General features: G+C 44.3%; 1 protein-coding gene across 3 annotated transcripts in view; it reads left to right on the top strand.

Annotated features, from left to right (window-relative positions):
* Nucleotides 1-16,233, top strand: part of LOC135797124 (zinc finger protein basonuclin-2-like) — a 60,610-nt gene extending 44,377 nt beyond the window's left edge. For all 3 annotated transcript variants that reach the window (XM_065309329.1, XM_065309328.1, XM_065309330.1), the window contains 2 exons: nt 10,797-11,032; nt 11,880-16,233. In XM_065309329.1, coding sequence (XP_065165401.1) covers nt 10,797-11,032; nt 11,880-15,161 — 3,518 coding nt within the window. In that variant the 3' untranslated portion in view covers nt 15,162-16,233. The remainder of the gene's footprint in view (nt 1-10,796; nt 11,033-11,879) is intronic.
* The last annotated feature ends 163 nt before the right edge of the window (nt 16,234-16,396 follow it).

Below are 16,396 nucleotides of genomic sequence, written 5' to 3'. Positions count from 1 at the left end.
TATTTACCGTCGGCCCGTCGAGCGGCGAGGCGCGCTCTTCTTTGTCATGCAAAACGCTGTCGCGCGACGTCATTTTCAGTTGACGTAACGCTTCAAAAAACTGGCTACACACATCATTCTATTGCGGCGTATCATCCCGATACACTTTTGATGTGCGTAGAGACAAAATTCTATGCAAATTCGATTTGCGACGTTTAAATGAATCCATCAGGGTGGTTAAACTGCTACTTTCAATCGTCTTGGGGTGGATAAATTGACATTTACATTGGTTAAACCATTTCACTTCACGGTGTCTTCATTCATAAAATGCTAACGAGTTTTATTGCGTTGATAATGATGTCGTACCTTTTCACTGTGGTTGAAAGTTGAAGCCTGCTACGACCAGTCCTCAACGAAAAGTTGAGAAGTTGTAATTAGTTTTCCCTGGTCAGCCACGTAGTGAATGTGATATGTATGTGTGTCTATAGAATTTTTTTCAAGTCCAATTTCGCTTACGCGCCATATTTTTAATTAAGGTTCTCTCTTGAATGCTGGAGTGGATTTTCCCGTGCGGAAAAATGTTCAGTTCATTTGTCCTTCAGCGTGTGTTTTCTTCTCTCGGCCGCCCGGGCTGCGCTGCGCCCGCGAGGAGATTTTTATTAAAACTGTTGATCGAAACGCCCGGCGAGGCGCGCGGGTGGAGGGCGATTGAGATGCAAAACAAGCAAGCAAGTTAAAGCAACAGTGTGGAAAGGGGAGAATGTGCTTTCAGAAAAATGTGGATCGATGTACTCACCAACGCAAAAAAAAAACGTAAAAGAAATGTATTTCATGTACGTACAACACGCGGAGATGAGTTAATTCGGAGCGCTACTTTGGTGGTTGCCCCAAAGGGGTGCAAAATATTGTTAATGTTTGCATTTTATAATTCTGTTTAAATAATCTTCGGAGCTTATATAAATGAAAAAATATTTCCAATTTGGAATTCTCTTTCCTGCTTGTAGCGGCAAATTGAGGGGACTAGAACTGGAGCAATGCGATAATGAAATTTTAAAATCCAGTTTTCGGTTTAGCAGAAATATAAAAAATCCAGTGAGGGTGGAGGTGCACGTGTCCGTTCGTTATTACACACGCTCAAAGCCCTTGAAGCATTTGCGAATTTTTCGGGGCGATTTGATAAGGAACCCACACACGCGCCCACATCATATTCAATAACTTTGCGCTGCGTCCTGCACACTGACTCATTACCCGAGGGGTTTACTAATCAATTATGAATCTCAATATTTCGTATAGCGCACACACAGCATACACACCAATTAAAGTTACGGTTGTGGGTCTGACGACCGACCCAACACACACACATGTGTAATAAAAATTGTTAATGTCCAAAGAGTCCACTCACTGGCGATGCCGTCGTGTTCATTAGGCGGCGTGCGGCAGCGCGACTCCGCTGTTAAAACCCATTATGACCCATTCGGAACGATGATACTACATATTTCGATCTTGTCTTCTCGTCAATCGACCCGCCGCTGTTCACGATGAGATATTCAACACTTGCTTACACTTCGTTTTTCGTTCTCCGCCACGTTCGAAATTAGTTTTGATGACCAGATGACCAAAAATCGAGGTGATTTTCTGGTCAGCAACGCACATATTCGCACCTTTTCGGGCCCTTTCACGTCTACCACACGTAGAACATCTGCTTTCTGACAGATGTATGACCAAAACTCCTTTGAGCTTCAATTTTTTAAAAACAGATAATATCCAGATCCATAAGGGTGGGTTTTATGTGTGAGGGTGTCATTTTTTCTTAAGAAAAAGCAGGGGATTTTATAGTTATGCGAATTTAATCTAACTTTATTCCGCGCGTCTGTTCACGTTTGGCTTTCGAATGATTGCAAAGCAGGCACGCCAAGTGTTTTGCATGCGAATGCGTTTTCTTCGAGTGTTACTTCCATGCGCACATGAAATGTCATCGCCGTATGTCATCTTAATGGCGCATGAAGCGCCGCCGTTATGGCCACATTCACGCGTCTAATGTGTCGCGTCGTAATTTTTCTTATTCACCCGCAGCATTAAATTCCAACAGACCCAGTAGATATACGAAATACTCATATATGCTGAAGTTGCAAGTTTCCATACGGTTGGACATTTTGGCTCTATCATGTGTACTGTGTACTCGAATGCAAACAATACCAGTCCCCTGGAATTGAAATCATCAGCACATATCATCGTCGGGGGTTGTGCATCGATCCTGCCGCCATTAATTAAATTAACAACCGGAATATTTGCATATACAGCGAGCGCGGAAAGTATCAATTGATTTGCGAACGCTGCGTCGACGCCGAGGTGATTAAACATGATTTGAGTGACACGTGCGTCATCTGCGCCGGACGCGGCGTACCGGATGTAACGTCAGACGTGATTTGCCCTCCGGCTCACATCTCTATCCAACATGCAGTTTACATATTTATATTTATCGAAAAACCACCCAAATAATAACAAAAAACGAATATTAGTTAAAACCAGGCCGGATAATTGAATAATTTTCGGTTTTTGTTTCGATTTGCATGAAATATGACGAAGGATGACGCCGTTGACGAAGAGAAAGGGTTCGCGTATAAATGTTATCTTCGCAAACTCGGAGCCGTTGTGGATGTCATAACAAGCATTCAGATGTCATGTTAAGCGCACGCCGGACACGAGACAAGTGACAGAAAATACGTGCACAGCTTGTCACTAAAATAGAAACACGTAAACTGTTTGCGTTTATATATTCAACGCGGCGCTTCTGCAGCAACGAGTTTACTCGCACGTGTCGTGTGTATGCAGCGAGTTTATTTTTCGCAGAAAACAAATTCAGACCCTCTTTGCGTGTGCACACCTATCAAAGGAAGAGTGTACACAGTAGGACATTTAGACAGGACAAAAATATTCAATTTTATGAAAATTTTTCTCGTTTTTTTCTGATGTAGATTAAATATATTAATTCCGATGGCTTTACATTTTGCAAGTTTGTTTGCAGGACACTACTGCGGTATGTTGCACACAACCCACACAGAATCGAAAGCGGCTTACTCGTACGGATTATTTGCAAAGTGCGCGCGGGGGTTGGAAATTTACAGCGCGTGCGGTCACGGAATGGGTGCTTTACTGACATAAGGGGGCGATCCCAGTACGCGGCCGCAATTTGCCTTAATTCGTCCGAATCGCGCGGTTATTGACATAACTCGCTGGCTGCCGAGGGTGCTGCCGTCGTCCTCTGAAAGGCGAAGGGTTAACAATTCGCCGGGCTAATTATTTCGGTCGACGGGTCGTAATCCTTTCGTATAATGGCCAGCGAAACTTATCAAATCTTCTCCCGCATGCATATTAGCCGCCATTTGCGTCAACGTCACGAGAAATGAATATGAGCTTTCATTTGAAGAATCAGTTATTTTTCGTTGTTGTGGTAGGTAAGATGTAGATGTAGTCATTGTCGTGGAAAAGGCACACAGCGCACAAATTAGATTCCACCGCGAGTATAATCTACATACGCGATGCGCTGTGTGACCGTCTTAACGACACGACACCGGTTATCGGTTTGGGAAATCAGCATAGAATGGGAGTCGGACCGAATGTTTCGCGGTCGCGCGCGCGTCCTCTCCTTCAAGAGGAGAGAATTAAGTTTTAAATTAAGTTAGAATAACGGAAGTGCGCGATGTCTTTAATTACGCACGACCACGATATGCAGGACAATCGTCTACCATAACTAATATATTCGCGCCATCATAAAAAACGGTCGCTGCCAACCAAGACGACGCAACAAAAAAACACCGTAGTGGTAATTAAAGGCCTAATTAATGCGCGTAATTATACGCTCTATACGCGTATGAAACTTGTGTAGTGGGACAATGAATCGTCTTCAATTAATTTTATACCTACTCAAATATTTTGTGTGGAAAATTAATAAATGACAAAATCAAGATAATGACTGATTATTAATAGCACGCCTAATCTTAATTTGAATCAGTGCGACACGCAGTTAATTATTTCTCAATATTTTTTTAATTCGTTGACCTTACCCAGTGCTTTATTTATTTTTTATTTCTGGCATGCCATCCGCACGATTCTCGTGTGATATCTCAGTTATACACGGCTGTGGATTCGTTATCAAAAAATGAAGAAACGCGAAGAGCGTGTCGTGACCGGCATGTTGTGCGCGACCGAGGCCCCCTCATCCATCAAGCGCTCTTGGGTGTGAACACTCCGTCGATCGAGATAACGAAAACACTTTGTAGCAACCTTTGTCTAACTGACCTTTTACATGGGTTTATGGCAAAAAAGTAATTTATCTTAAATGAGGGTTGAAATAACTTTGTGTCGTCCGCTGTGGGCCGGGCGACCGTTTTAAAGCCGGTCGCGCGTCGGTCCCATCCCGGTCGCCTCGAGTGCACGACACTCCTTCAATATACCATACATGATGATAAAAAACTTCGACTCTCATAAATAATAACCGAATGGAAAAAACGTAAAAGGGCGGATTTTCTAAGCCTGCTTCCTCCGAGCGGTGTTTCGGGTCATTCTATATGCTAATGCGCTGTTTGTCTCCGGCGTGCAATTTTGAGGTTTGTGTAACACACTGTGTTGTTTATGGTCAACCATACCGACCACGCAAGATGCTAATCAAGTACAAAGCGTTTCATGTTTTATAGTTGTTTGGTGTTCATGTGAGTGTAGATATTGTCGTGTCGATTAGTGTCCACTTGGAACATGCACACGCACTGCGCGCGCGGGGTTTGCGATGCCCCAGAGCTTCCAAAAAAATAAAACCAGCGCGTTATCCGGCCATCTGAAGAAACAATACGTAACGGCACTCGGTCCACCAAGCCCGCACGGCTAATTGCAGGTTGTCAAGGTGTCGATTTGTAGACCAGGCGCGATCTTATCGCAAAAATAAATATTACGCGTTCGAAACAACGAAATTGCCTCTAATACCCTTTATTGTCTGCTGCGTGTGTTATGAGCTATGACTGTGACTAGAGGAGGATTATTTTAGTCTCTTTGCTGGTTGTAGGTATATGCTGGAACAGTCGACACCGATCGATCTTGATAAATTTGATTGAGAGCGACTGGTTCCGATTGCATGTTTTCGTATTCGTGCGCGCGCTATACGGCGGAAACGGAAAGCTATGCAGATGGTATAACACATGCACGCGTCGGAAACCGAGTCCTAATTTAATGGTCGGTACCTACACGCGGTTTTTGGCCAAAAACACCACGGCACCATTGTTTCGGAGACGCAATATGGTGGACGTGTGCACGTCACCGGACATTCTCGGGTCATACTCACGAGGAGCAAAAAGTTTACTTCAGCGTCGAGTTTGTTAATTAACGGAACGTAACGAGTTTCCTAATTAATAAGAAAAATAACGCGCAAGTGTCTCAGACGCGCTCCACCGTGACGTGCGTTTGCTTTCGGCTTAATTTCATTTTTTTGCTTTTGCTTCGCATAGTATCACCGGAACTGGCTTTCTCATCGGTGATTGTTATGTCATTGCATTGTATGTAGATTAGGCAGCCACTTGTGACAATCTCACATCTTTACTTTATATTATTTCGCTTTAGTTTATACGATGGAGTGCAACTTGAAACTTGAAACAAAACCTTTGATGCAAATTTAAATGACACTGCCCTGGAGGCATACGCGATGATTGATGTGCGTTTGCGGAAAAACACGAGATGTAACAATCGTAATGTTGCGCCATTACACGCGGTTTATTGCAAAGTTATCATTCGCCATTGAATGACTATAATCGCGGCGCGCATTGTCCTTTTGTCCGGCGCACTCCGCAAGTAGGTCATAAACGCTTGGCACACACAATGCGATAATAAGGACTTAAGGCACTGATGATGAGGTGATCATTACCAATTGGCCTGCGCGCATAATATGCAAATAAGTATCGTTTTCAAACTCAGGCACGACGCACGACAAAGCGCACATCTGTGCAAATTGAAAGTAAAATAACATTCAGCCATATTCAACACACAAATAAAGAAATACAAATCGTGAGAAAACGAATTTACTATATTTATGAAATAATATAATATGAAAATATAAAAAAAGAAGAGTTTCGGTTACATATATTTAATGCTCAACGCAACTCCACCTACAATCCCACAAAATGAGAGCTTGAAAGCTTTTGATTGGAAGGGCTTATAAAAAAATAATGCTCGAGGATACTTGCGTCCGCATGTCATCGAGGACTAACAAGTGCACTTCAGGATCACATAAAAGATTTTTATGTGCCTATATTATATACCTACTGCAAGGGCTTTTTTGTGTGCGCCGGTCGTCATCATCATGCATGTGCGATGTGCGTGCGCGCTTTCAACCCCAATGTTCCCAGAGACAGGCTGCTCTCCCGTATGACAGATGTTGGGGCTCGTTGGGCTAATACTTAAACTTGACATACATTCTGCAGATAAGCCGGTTACAATAATGGCGGCGGTCCCCGGACTAATATTTGTGCAAATCTAAACGCAATGGCGACCGCCTGCTTGAAAATGAAACATGATACAAAGTATACACAGAGAAATATTTTACGCTGGAATGATTTAATATGCTTTTTCTATGATGAAATAAGACTCATAGTTCTAGTGGGGCATGAAGTACCCATTGATATAGATATTTAAAACCCTTGTCCCTTCATCACCGACGCATTTAGCCGGAGGTCGTGGTAATAACCGACGAACTGAAGCCAGCAGAACAAATTTATTATGTTTCTCCAAAGAGGATGCACTCAGCAAACAAATATTATATTCGTCTTTTATTCTGCCAATCATCGACCAAATATTATACCCAGGTTTTCTATATTTAAAAAATGTCATTGTTTGGTATATCCTCCAGATGTACGCAAAAATTTTTGATAAATTTTCGTAAAAATTTTGTCAATTTTGGATTGGAAGCTTCAAAAGATCTGAATCCTTTTGTGTGGATTGGTCGAGGTTGTCGCTTTGTCGCACGCGCGGGTCCAACCAATCCCGTCGCTTCCACCACTCGACAATTGTCGAGCAAGTACCCATTGTAATTATTGTCACGCAATGTGCATTGTCAACACTCGACGCTCCTCCATTTTGTTCCCGGAGTTTAATAAACGTGTTTTTAATATCTAATATCAACATATTTTTGTTTAGCGAGGGGGTGCACTCGTGTGTGCGTGTGCTCTCAAGACAATATCCCGGAAGAGCCAACGAGCTGTCATCAAATATGGAGTAATATTTTTTTTACTCTTCAAGGGTGCTTCGTTGTGTTTCACCCTTTTGTTGCTCTCTGTATGTATATTAATGCGTAACCCTCACGAAATGCGTGCGCGCCTTTTCATTACGTATGTATTATTTATGTTTGGTTGGATCTGGATGCTTTATCCTCTTTTTGAAGGGGCATCAGCATTAGCATCCTCGGGAGCAACTTATTTGACTCCTAAAACGGTTTTAATACTAATATCAGCAAAAAATTATTGTTACCAAAATTCACAGGCGTATTCTATTCTCAATTTGGTTTAAAATTATTCCAGTGGACATGAAAAACTGGTTCCGAGACATTACACACCGATTTGTTGTGTTCTGTGATTATTATGCCTCGTTGTTGATGTTGATGTTGTGTTTTTTATTTCGTTTTTGATTTTGTGTGAACGCGCCGTCGTGCTCGGTCCGCCCTTTCAATTCGTGTCTCGTTCGCGACCGCAAAAATTATCTTTTCTTTGCGCTGCACTTTACAACCCGAGTATTATAAGAATATTGAAACCATAGATTGCTTCGCTTACAATTATGTGCTGGATACATCGTAGGTATTATACGAGGAAACAATTTTGCTATTGCTCAATCTTTCTTCAATCTCCACACCGAAGAACGAAAAATGCTTGCTTTGCGGTTTTGCGTGATTGAGTGTAAAATCTAAGCCGAAAGTCAAGCGACCCACAGGGATGAGATTACGTCTGTGACATGTTACGCTTTTTATCGGTGCGACGGCGGTGTCGGACAGGTAGATGGGATCGAAATTGTCGTTTGTCACCACACGGGGTAGGGCCACCCTCGGTCCGAATCAGGTGCCACATGCAGTCACCTTCTTTGAACCTAAGCCGACTTGACTATTCTATGTCCCCATTGTGTCGTCGTGTCGGCGTGTACCTTTTTTTCTTTTATACCCTCGCCGCGTATATAAACGCGCTTATTGTTTTATAACGAACGATTTAAAATTCCAACATGACACGTCCCATTATTCTCGAACCCTCTGCATAATTTCATCGTAAACCCACAAAATGTATCAATTCCTAGTGTTATCCAACCGTATTTTAGGACTGTTTAATTAGAACGCACACAGAAACACTCGCAAGTTGTGCGCCGATCGCAAAATGCTGATGGTACTGATGATATTCTGGTCTCTGCCGGCCCCTTTCTTAATGATCAGGTCTGGACGGGTCTAGAGACAATGAATATGAGACATATATCATACGACGAGTCATCCCATCCCATCAGGTATACCTCGCGCGCGCTCGCGGCCTGTGAACCTTTGCCGGCAAACTAATTCCGCGCAACTGCCGCGCAACCCCGACAGAGGGAGGCGGGTCAGCGTGTCTGTCACTCTGCGCATTAAACCCAGACGCGTCGTCTTTCGTCCACCCCCGGTTATATGCCGGCTATAACTTTGAAATTTACGGCGAAATTTAATTGAGTGCCGCGTTTTTACTCGTCTTTCCGAAAAGGGTGAATCCTTGGAGCGATAAGCATGTGTTTTCATTTTATGTGACACTCTGACACGTCCACCTCGACAGCTATTAGGAATGTAAAACAAGTCGTTACGTCGTCGATGTTTACAAGTCATAAAGATTCGGGATCTTTGAAAAATCTTTGTGTTCTTCGTCTACCTGAGCGTGGAACACAAAAAAACTTGGAAGAATGGATGAGAAAGGTCTCCATAATACAAATCTAATAAATGACCTTTCAATTTTTCATAAATATTGGAATTATCCCAAAACATGCGTGTGCTTTTCTTTGCGACGCAAAGAAAAGAAGCTTTTATAAGATGAATGTTTTGTGCTTGAGCTCATCTCTTGAGCGAAAAAGGTTTGCGTTTGCATTTTCTTTCGTTGGATGATTAGTGCGGTCAGTTAGTTTTTACTGAATACCGTGTCCGAGGGTACACAATAGTTTTCTTTTTCTTTTTCTTCTTGGATGAGTTTTTGGATGGCGCTTTCGATTTTTTCGATTTTCTAATACCCTGGAGGCAATCAACGCTTGTCAAAACCATTATCTACCTGAATCAGAAATCAATCCACACACGCGCTCGTGAGACGCCGCGGAGACAGTGGTGTAATTTATAACAACAATTTGGAGTTAATTTTACGATATTAATTGGCCGTGGAGTGAGGTGAAGGCACTTTAATTACGCGCACACATTGCGCACACAAAAGATTCGCTCATTTAGCTGCTCTTCTTCGGCTATATAGAGTTCTCGCTAACAAACCAGAACGAACCAGCAGTCAGGCTCACGGAACGGGATTTTCTCAGCCTTCTCTCGGCAGCAAGTTTTAAAACCGTTTTCAACTCCTCTCCATTACGTCGCATCCATACATATTTATTTGTCGATCTATCACCACACAAAACGCAAAGGTTTTTGGCGACGCGAGACGAGTCTGGCTGTGCGCGCACCCTTTTTGCCCTGCAGCTTGTCATAACGAAGGGCTGTGGGACACTTAAACGCCGCGATTCCATTAAAACATTTGCCACGAACGAACGACTCGCGTTTTTTACGAGCCTCGACGACGACAAGATTATTATTCATTATAATAACCCCTCCGGCGCAACTAAACGAAACTAAACCAGACTCCCAATGTCGAAAACGTGATCTAAAAGTTGCGCACGCACACTCGGCACAATGAATAGCGGAATGCTAAAAATGCAATGTCACTACACTTATTATTTTCCTTCTCAAAACTTCCAACGACCAAGGACACCTCATTTTGGTTATCACCAGTGGCGCCTGTTTAGATACCCGTGAAATAACTCCTTGGGTCTTAGTGAGTTCACGTAGAAAATTTAATTTGGTGACGAGTTGACAGTCCCTGGGTGGGCTAGGTATTAGCCAAATAGGAAAAATGTGTAATCCCATTGTCGTCAAGTCGGTAAAAATAGGCAATTGTTGGCACGCTTGTTTTAACCTCTAATCCAGGTTGGCATCTTGGCAATTTTCCAATTTTCGGCAACAAAGAATCCCTGGGTAAACATTACCGAGCTTCTCGTCAGTAAGTTATGCCTTCTGCCTGCTTATGCTAATGCTAATAGCATTATCCTTTTCCTCTGAGTGGCTGTAATGCATACGCGTGTACCTGACTTTGTAATTTATTTACGAGCTTCACGTACCCATCGTAGGAAAGTTCTAGTTGAAGGAAAGAGAGGATGAGCCGAGCGCGGGTGACAAAGGAAACCAGTTCGATAACAGGAGCCAGGCCGCGTCATCTCGTCGCGCAGCGTTTTTATATAAACCTTTGCTATGTGTTCAATTATGTGCTTCCCGGGTAGAGAGGAGAGGTGTACATAGCCGTCGCCGCGTCGCCGTATCCGAGCCCGGGTCGTCGGAAGCCGCCCCGGGCCCCGCGGGGGCAGCGGAGGAAGGACGCCGCGCGTCACCTACGCGTCGCGCCGTGTCCACCTTGTCAAAGGCACGTCCCCACCACCACCTAGCGCTGCGCGACGCCCCGCCTCGGCATTGCGCACGCTGCGCTTTCTTGTGTGCTACACTGCTCTAATCTTCCCCACCATTCGCTTTTGTGTTGCAGCGCTGGACAAGTTGGGTACGCGACATCTCTTCACGAACAGTGCTCCCGAACCAGTTCAGCCAAACGCGGCGTTTGACATCGCCAGCCTGGTCCTCTACGGCTGTCAGGCGCTGCCGATCCGCCTGAAGATCCTGCTCGACCGACTCTTCTCGGTACTGCAGAAGGAACAAGTGCTCCAAGTGTTGCATGGATTCGGCTGGACGCCGGAAGACTACGCGCGTGGATATATCTTACAGGTTAGTGTTTACTACTTTTTCTTTTCTTCTGCTTCATACTCCTTACACACACTCACACACACACAGAGACACGGTTTTAATAATATTCAATCAGCATGAATCAACTTTAATTTGATTCCATATTAATTATGTAAACACATAAATCAAGATTTATATCTTCGGGTATGATTTATTTTTCTTTTTGCTCTCGGACATTCTAAAATAATTTGAGACTTGGTTCCGTCGCTTGCTAGAATCGGGTAAATCCAATTGGAAGTTTTTTAAAAATTTATTGTGGAATTTGTGACAGTGCGGGTAATAGTGATTGATTGTTTCGTGTCGTGCATAATTTCGTCTTCGGAGAGGCTCGTCAGTGTCGAATCGATGCGTGTGTGCTTCGCGTGGCTCCTCGGTGAATATTTAAAACATTAGACGCTGCAATTTCGTGCGAGACCGTGTGTGTGCAGAGTCGCAGTCGCAGTCACAGACGCCTAAATTATAGGCCATTTTGCATATCATTTTCAAGCGAAGACAACGCAATCATTTGCGCCCGGTATGCTCGGGTATAATTTTAAAAATGAGTCTTTTTTGAGATTTACTCCGTCCGGCTGGGGCCCGTTGAGCAAACGACCACGCTCGATGTTGCACGGCATGCAATCGGGTCATTTAATAAGTGGTTGTTTGATTGCTCTTTAAACGCACAATTATATCGTGCGTCGCTGGACCATGGGAAATGTCGATTAGTTAACTTATACTTTCATGCACATCACACAACATACACACACCTATACACACACACATGCACAGGAAGTTTTCGCTCCTTGGTTGTTGGGGGACGAATGAAAATAGATGAGGATTTTGTTTGCAGGATTCGCACGCGGTCAGTTCCCTCGACCGATGGAGCATCTGTAGTCCTGAAGAGGAGCCGCTTGTGTTGCAGCAATTTCTTCGGTTTGGAGAAACTCGTGCGATTACTCAGCAATTGCTGCTTGCCCAACAGGTGCTGCAGCAGGAGCCGACGCTGGAGCGGCTTGACCGACTCGTGGCGCCGCATTCGCGTTCGCGGGCGATGTCACCCAGCCGTCGTCCCAATTCACCGCCACCTGTACCATCCGCGTTTCATCCCTCGCGTCTCCCTACGACAATGTCACCGCATCAGAAACACCCGCTGAGTTTTCTGAAACTGCCAATGAGTAACGGCCCAACGAGTTCTGCCACTACAACATCTCCATCACCGCGCAACGTTACCTCTAGCCCTTTGAACACCTCGCCCTTGAATAGACTACAGAACATGCAACCGTTTGATTTTCGTAAATTCGGTGCTGGTCTAGGCGCGGCCTTTCCCACAAACCGTCTTAGTCCGGAGATGACTAGTCGGCGACGCACATCCGAAAGCGACACCCAGGTGGGTCTCAACTTAAGTATGTCTACCTCACTCTCCTGCCTGCCGCCACCGCCGCCGATCCCGACGTCGCTTAGTCATTCGGCTGCGATGGCCGCGGCGGCCGCGTCAGTGAACTCTCTAGCGGCTGCCGGTCTAGTGTCGTCCTTTCCCGGTCTGATATCGACCCGGATGTCTACCGGCAGCAAGTCGCCCTCTACGTCTGACCTAATGGGTAACCATTTTGATGGGCAGTCGGATGATGACGACATGGATGAGAACTCACACTCGGCGCTCAATCTTAGTCGAGATAACAAGGACGCGCATAAATCCAGACAAGCGCGTTCGGTCCCCGGTCGCAAACCTGGCACGCCTACAAAACGTCATTGGGGTTCGCCAGGTTTGCCATTAAATTTGGGCACGCAATTCATCAATCCAGCGACGGGGAAAAAGCGGGTGCAATGCAACGTGTGCTTAAAGACGTTTTGTGATAAAGGCGCGCTGAAGATCCATTTTTCCGCGGTCCATCTACGTGAAATGCACAAGTGCACAGTGGAAGGGTGTAACATGATGTTCAGCTCGCGGAGGTCGCGTAATCGACACTCGGCGAACCCGAATCCGAAATTGCACTCGCCACATTTGAGGAGGAAGATATCCCCGCATGATGGCCGAAGCTCCCAGGCACACCCCATTATGATCCCGCCGCAAGCCGGTCTACTACCTCAGGCAGCCGGGTTGAACCACTTGAACCCGTTCAATCCCTTCCCACTGCTCACCCCTCCGCCAGATCTACGTCATCCAGCCGGGCTTGGCTTGGATTTCAAACACTCGTTGGATTTATCAATGCATAAACTCGACGACAAAATGACTCTGTCTGACTACAGTTCCATGCAGTTATCTACGAGCAATCATGAAGATGACGACGATGATGATGATGACGATGGGATTGTGGTTGTTGGCGGTGATGAAGATGATGAAAGTTCGGAACGGATAGACAGTACTAATGGAGTTTCCGACCAACCAGAAGATTTCAGCATGCCCACAAAACGACAGAAAATGTCGGTGTCTGATTTTGATGAGGATGTCACAAGCAATATTGATAGCAATGAGGATTCTCTCAGTGTGGTGGATACGCACAGTCTAAAAGATACTAATGAAGAATGTGTTCTTCCAACGAACAAACGAAAACGTAAAAATCAGAATCCCACGAGATGTGCAGTTGCTGCGCGGGTTGTAGACCCACCTTCTGATGGTGACTCCTCGAATGATGTATTTATAGAGAGAATTTCTATCAAAAGAGAATGTGACCTCAAAGACATCAAGCCAAAAATCGAAGAAGTCGATGAAAAAGAACCGGATGACCCGGACGAAGATGAAAGGGAGGTGGATTCGAACGATGATAAAATTACGAATTCAAAAAACGACGATGCTCCTCCTAGTCCCATTATGAATACGCCACTGGACTTGGGCAAGCGAAGCCCGGACGTAAACGCCAACGAGCCGGAGCCCGCTTCGATCAGTATTGCCCCTCTGTTCTCGCTCGAGACGATCAAGCGTGAGACAACGCAAGACAACGAGCCGGAGAATGAAGAGCGCGAAAGACCCGCGAGTTCGGTGGAGAGCAACAAGAGCGATGAATACTTCGACTGCACAAACGCACTGCGTCAGCTGGAGAGCCTTTCGCACGGCAACTTCGGCGAGCTGGTGAGTCGAGGTCTTCATCTGGGACTGGGAGGAGGACATCAGGCGTCGCAATTTCCGCCGCTGGGTTTTATGATCGGTGGCGGTCCCCCGAGTCCGGCCAGGTCGCAGACTTCCTCCGCGGGAAGCTCGAACGGTGGGGAATCGCCAGACGAGAATAGCCAGAATCACGTATACGGACACTTTGACAACGGCCAGTTCATCAGCACGATGGATGTGCCAATCGACAAGGACAACCCGCGTCGCTGCACCGCGTGCGGCAAGATCTTTCAGAATCACTTCGGCGTAAAGACTCACTATCAGAACGTCCATCTGAAATTGATGCACAAGTGCAATGTGGACGGGTGCAACGCTGCGTTTCCATCAAAACGTAGTCGTGATCGTCACAGCGCCAATCTGAACCTGCATAGAAAACTACTTTCCACCTCATCGGATAAGTCAACAGCGAGTTTGTTCATGGATAAGTCACCGTTCGCATCATTAGCGAACAGTGCACTACACAGTGACATTTTGGCACGCCTCTACTCTGAAGATGCTTTCAAAGGACACCATCTTCCACATCCTGCTGCTTTAGAACAAATGTTACTCAACGGCGATCGCTTACCACCACCTCCACTGTTACTACCACCTTTGGGTGGTTTACCATTCCCACTTGGAGGCTTCAATCACTTTCCTCAATTAAACGGCTCCTCAATCGCCAGCAGAAAAGATAGGTCATCCGGGTCAAACTCACCGTTGTCAGCATCACCACCACCACCATTGAACAGCTCACCAGGTCTCACTGCATCAACAACCAACACCTCCAATTTGGTACACTGCGTTGAGGAAGACATGCCAGCTGTTGACAAAGATGGTAATCTTCCTTGTCGTCTGTGCAGAATGACATTCACTGGAGCGCAGCAATTGAAAGACCACTGCGAAAAGCACCACCTTTACGAAATGCACAGGTGTACCGTGAAAGGGTGTGACAAGGTATTTCTATCGAAAACAAAACGTAATCTTCACGCGGAAAATGACTCCTTACACCACAACAGGATTAGGAAAGGTTTCGACGCGAGCGTTTCGTGACCGTTGTTTGATGCTAGAATACCAATTTGGTGGTGAGCACACTTACACATGGCGGCCGAGCGTATTTAATCTAGATAGTTTTGATATATGTGATTTACTGTATATTATTACCTTTTTGCTATAGTTTAAAAGTCTTTTAATGCCAGTTATATTTCTATTTATTATCGCTTGTAATATATAAACGAAGAACAGTGGGACGGGCGCTTCACAGCCGGTTCTTTAAGTTTAGGAAGCCAGTCTTGCGAAATACTCATTTGTACATATACGAAACTGTTTATTTTATTTTTTCGTAAATTAATTTAGCCTATAGGAGATCTCCGATTTGTTGTGATTATTTGATAGATTCAACGCCTTTCGTCCTAAAACCTATATCACTTTGATCTTTAAACAAATAATTATGTATTATATATGATTAGAACGGAGGAGAAGCGAAGAGACCTGCCTCACCTTAAATAAATTGCGAAACGAAAACACGACTTAACGAGTGAACATTACAATTGCTCACACAGACACATCTATACTAATCCACTATGCCCACAAAGAATTGTTTCACATCACACGAATTTTATATGAGACGCAAACTGAGTGGAGAGAAAAAAAATTGTGTATAAATTTGTCATCATCTTTCAATGTGCAATAACTGTGTAAATATATATCCCTGCTCTGTTAATGTATAGATGTATATAATAATTTCGAAATATAATGTACGATTGATTGATCAACAAACAAAAAATGAAGAAAAATCAAAGCGGGACTTTTCCTAATGTATACGACTAAAAAAAATGCAAACACAATTGATATTATCCCAAGTTTAAAATATCTAAAAAAAAATGCTACACACCTACAAGTAAAATATATTGGTTATATCGGTGGATTTATAAAAGGATGAGATTTTCAATAAATACGTAGCTCTTTCGTTTACAAATGAAATGTGTCGAATGATGAGAGTTGAAGGTGAGAACGTAAACGTTGATTAGTTATTGCATATTTAGTTATTGTGTACAGTGACCGAATGTAATTGCCTTTTGGCTTTAATAAAAATATAGCTGATGTCGTCTTAGATACCAATGCATATTTATTTTTTTTATTTAAACCTAACAATGTTTCAGTTAACGTCTAAATATCTAAAAAAATAACTGAAAGGTGAGTGTGTGTGAGGAGGGAAACGAGCCGAAATTATATGTAATTTAACTAATTTATAATTGCTTGGCGTTCTGAGAATCATCGCGTATACC

The sequence above is a fragment of the Atheta coriaria genome, unplaced genomic scaffold (assembly GCF_025399875.1).
Source record: "Atheta coriaria isolate IRGN ID8LTWV9N9 unplaced genomic scaffold, Caltech_Dcor_3.1 hic_scaffold_8_pilon, whole genome shotgun sequence".
Classification (NCBI taxonomy): domain Eukaryota; kingdom Metazoa; phylum Arthropoda; class Insecta; order Coleoptera; family Staphylinidae; genus Dalotia; species Dalotia coriaria.
This window is presented reverse-complemented; position numbering and strand designations above follow the sequence as displayed.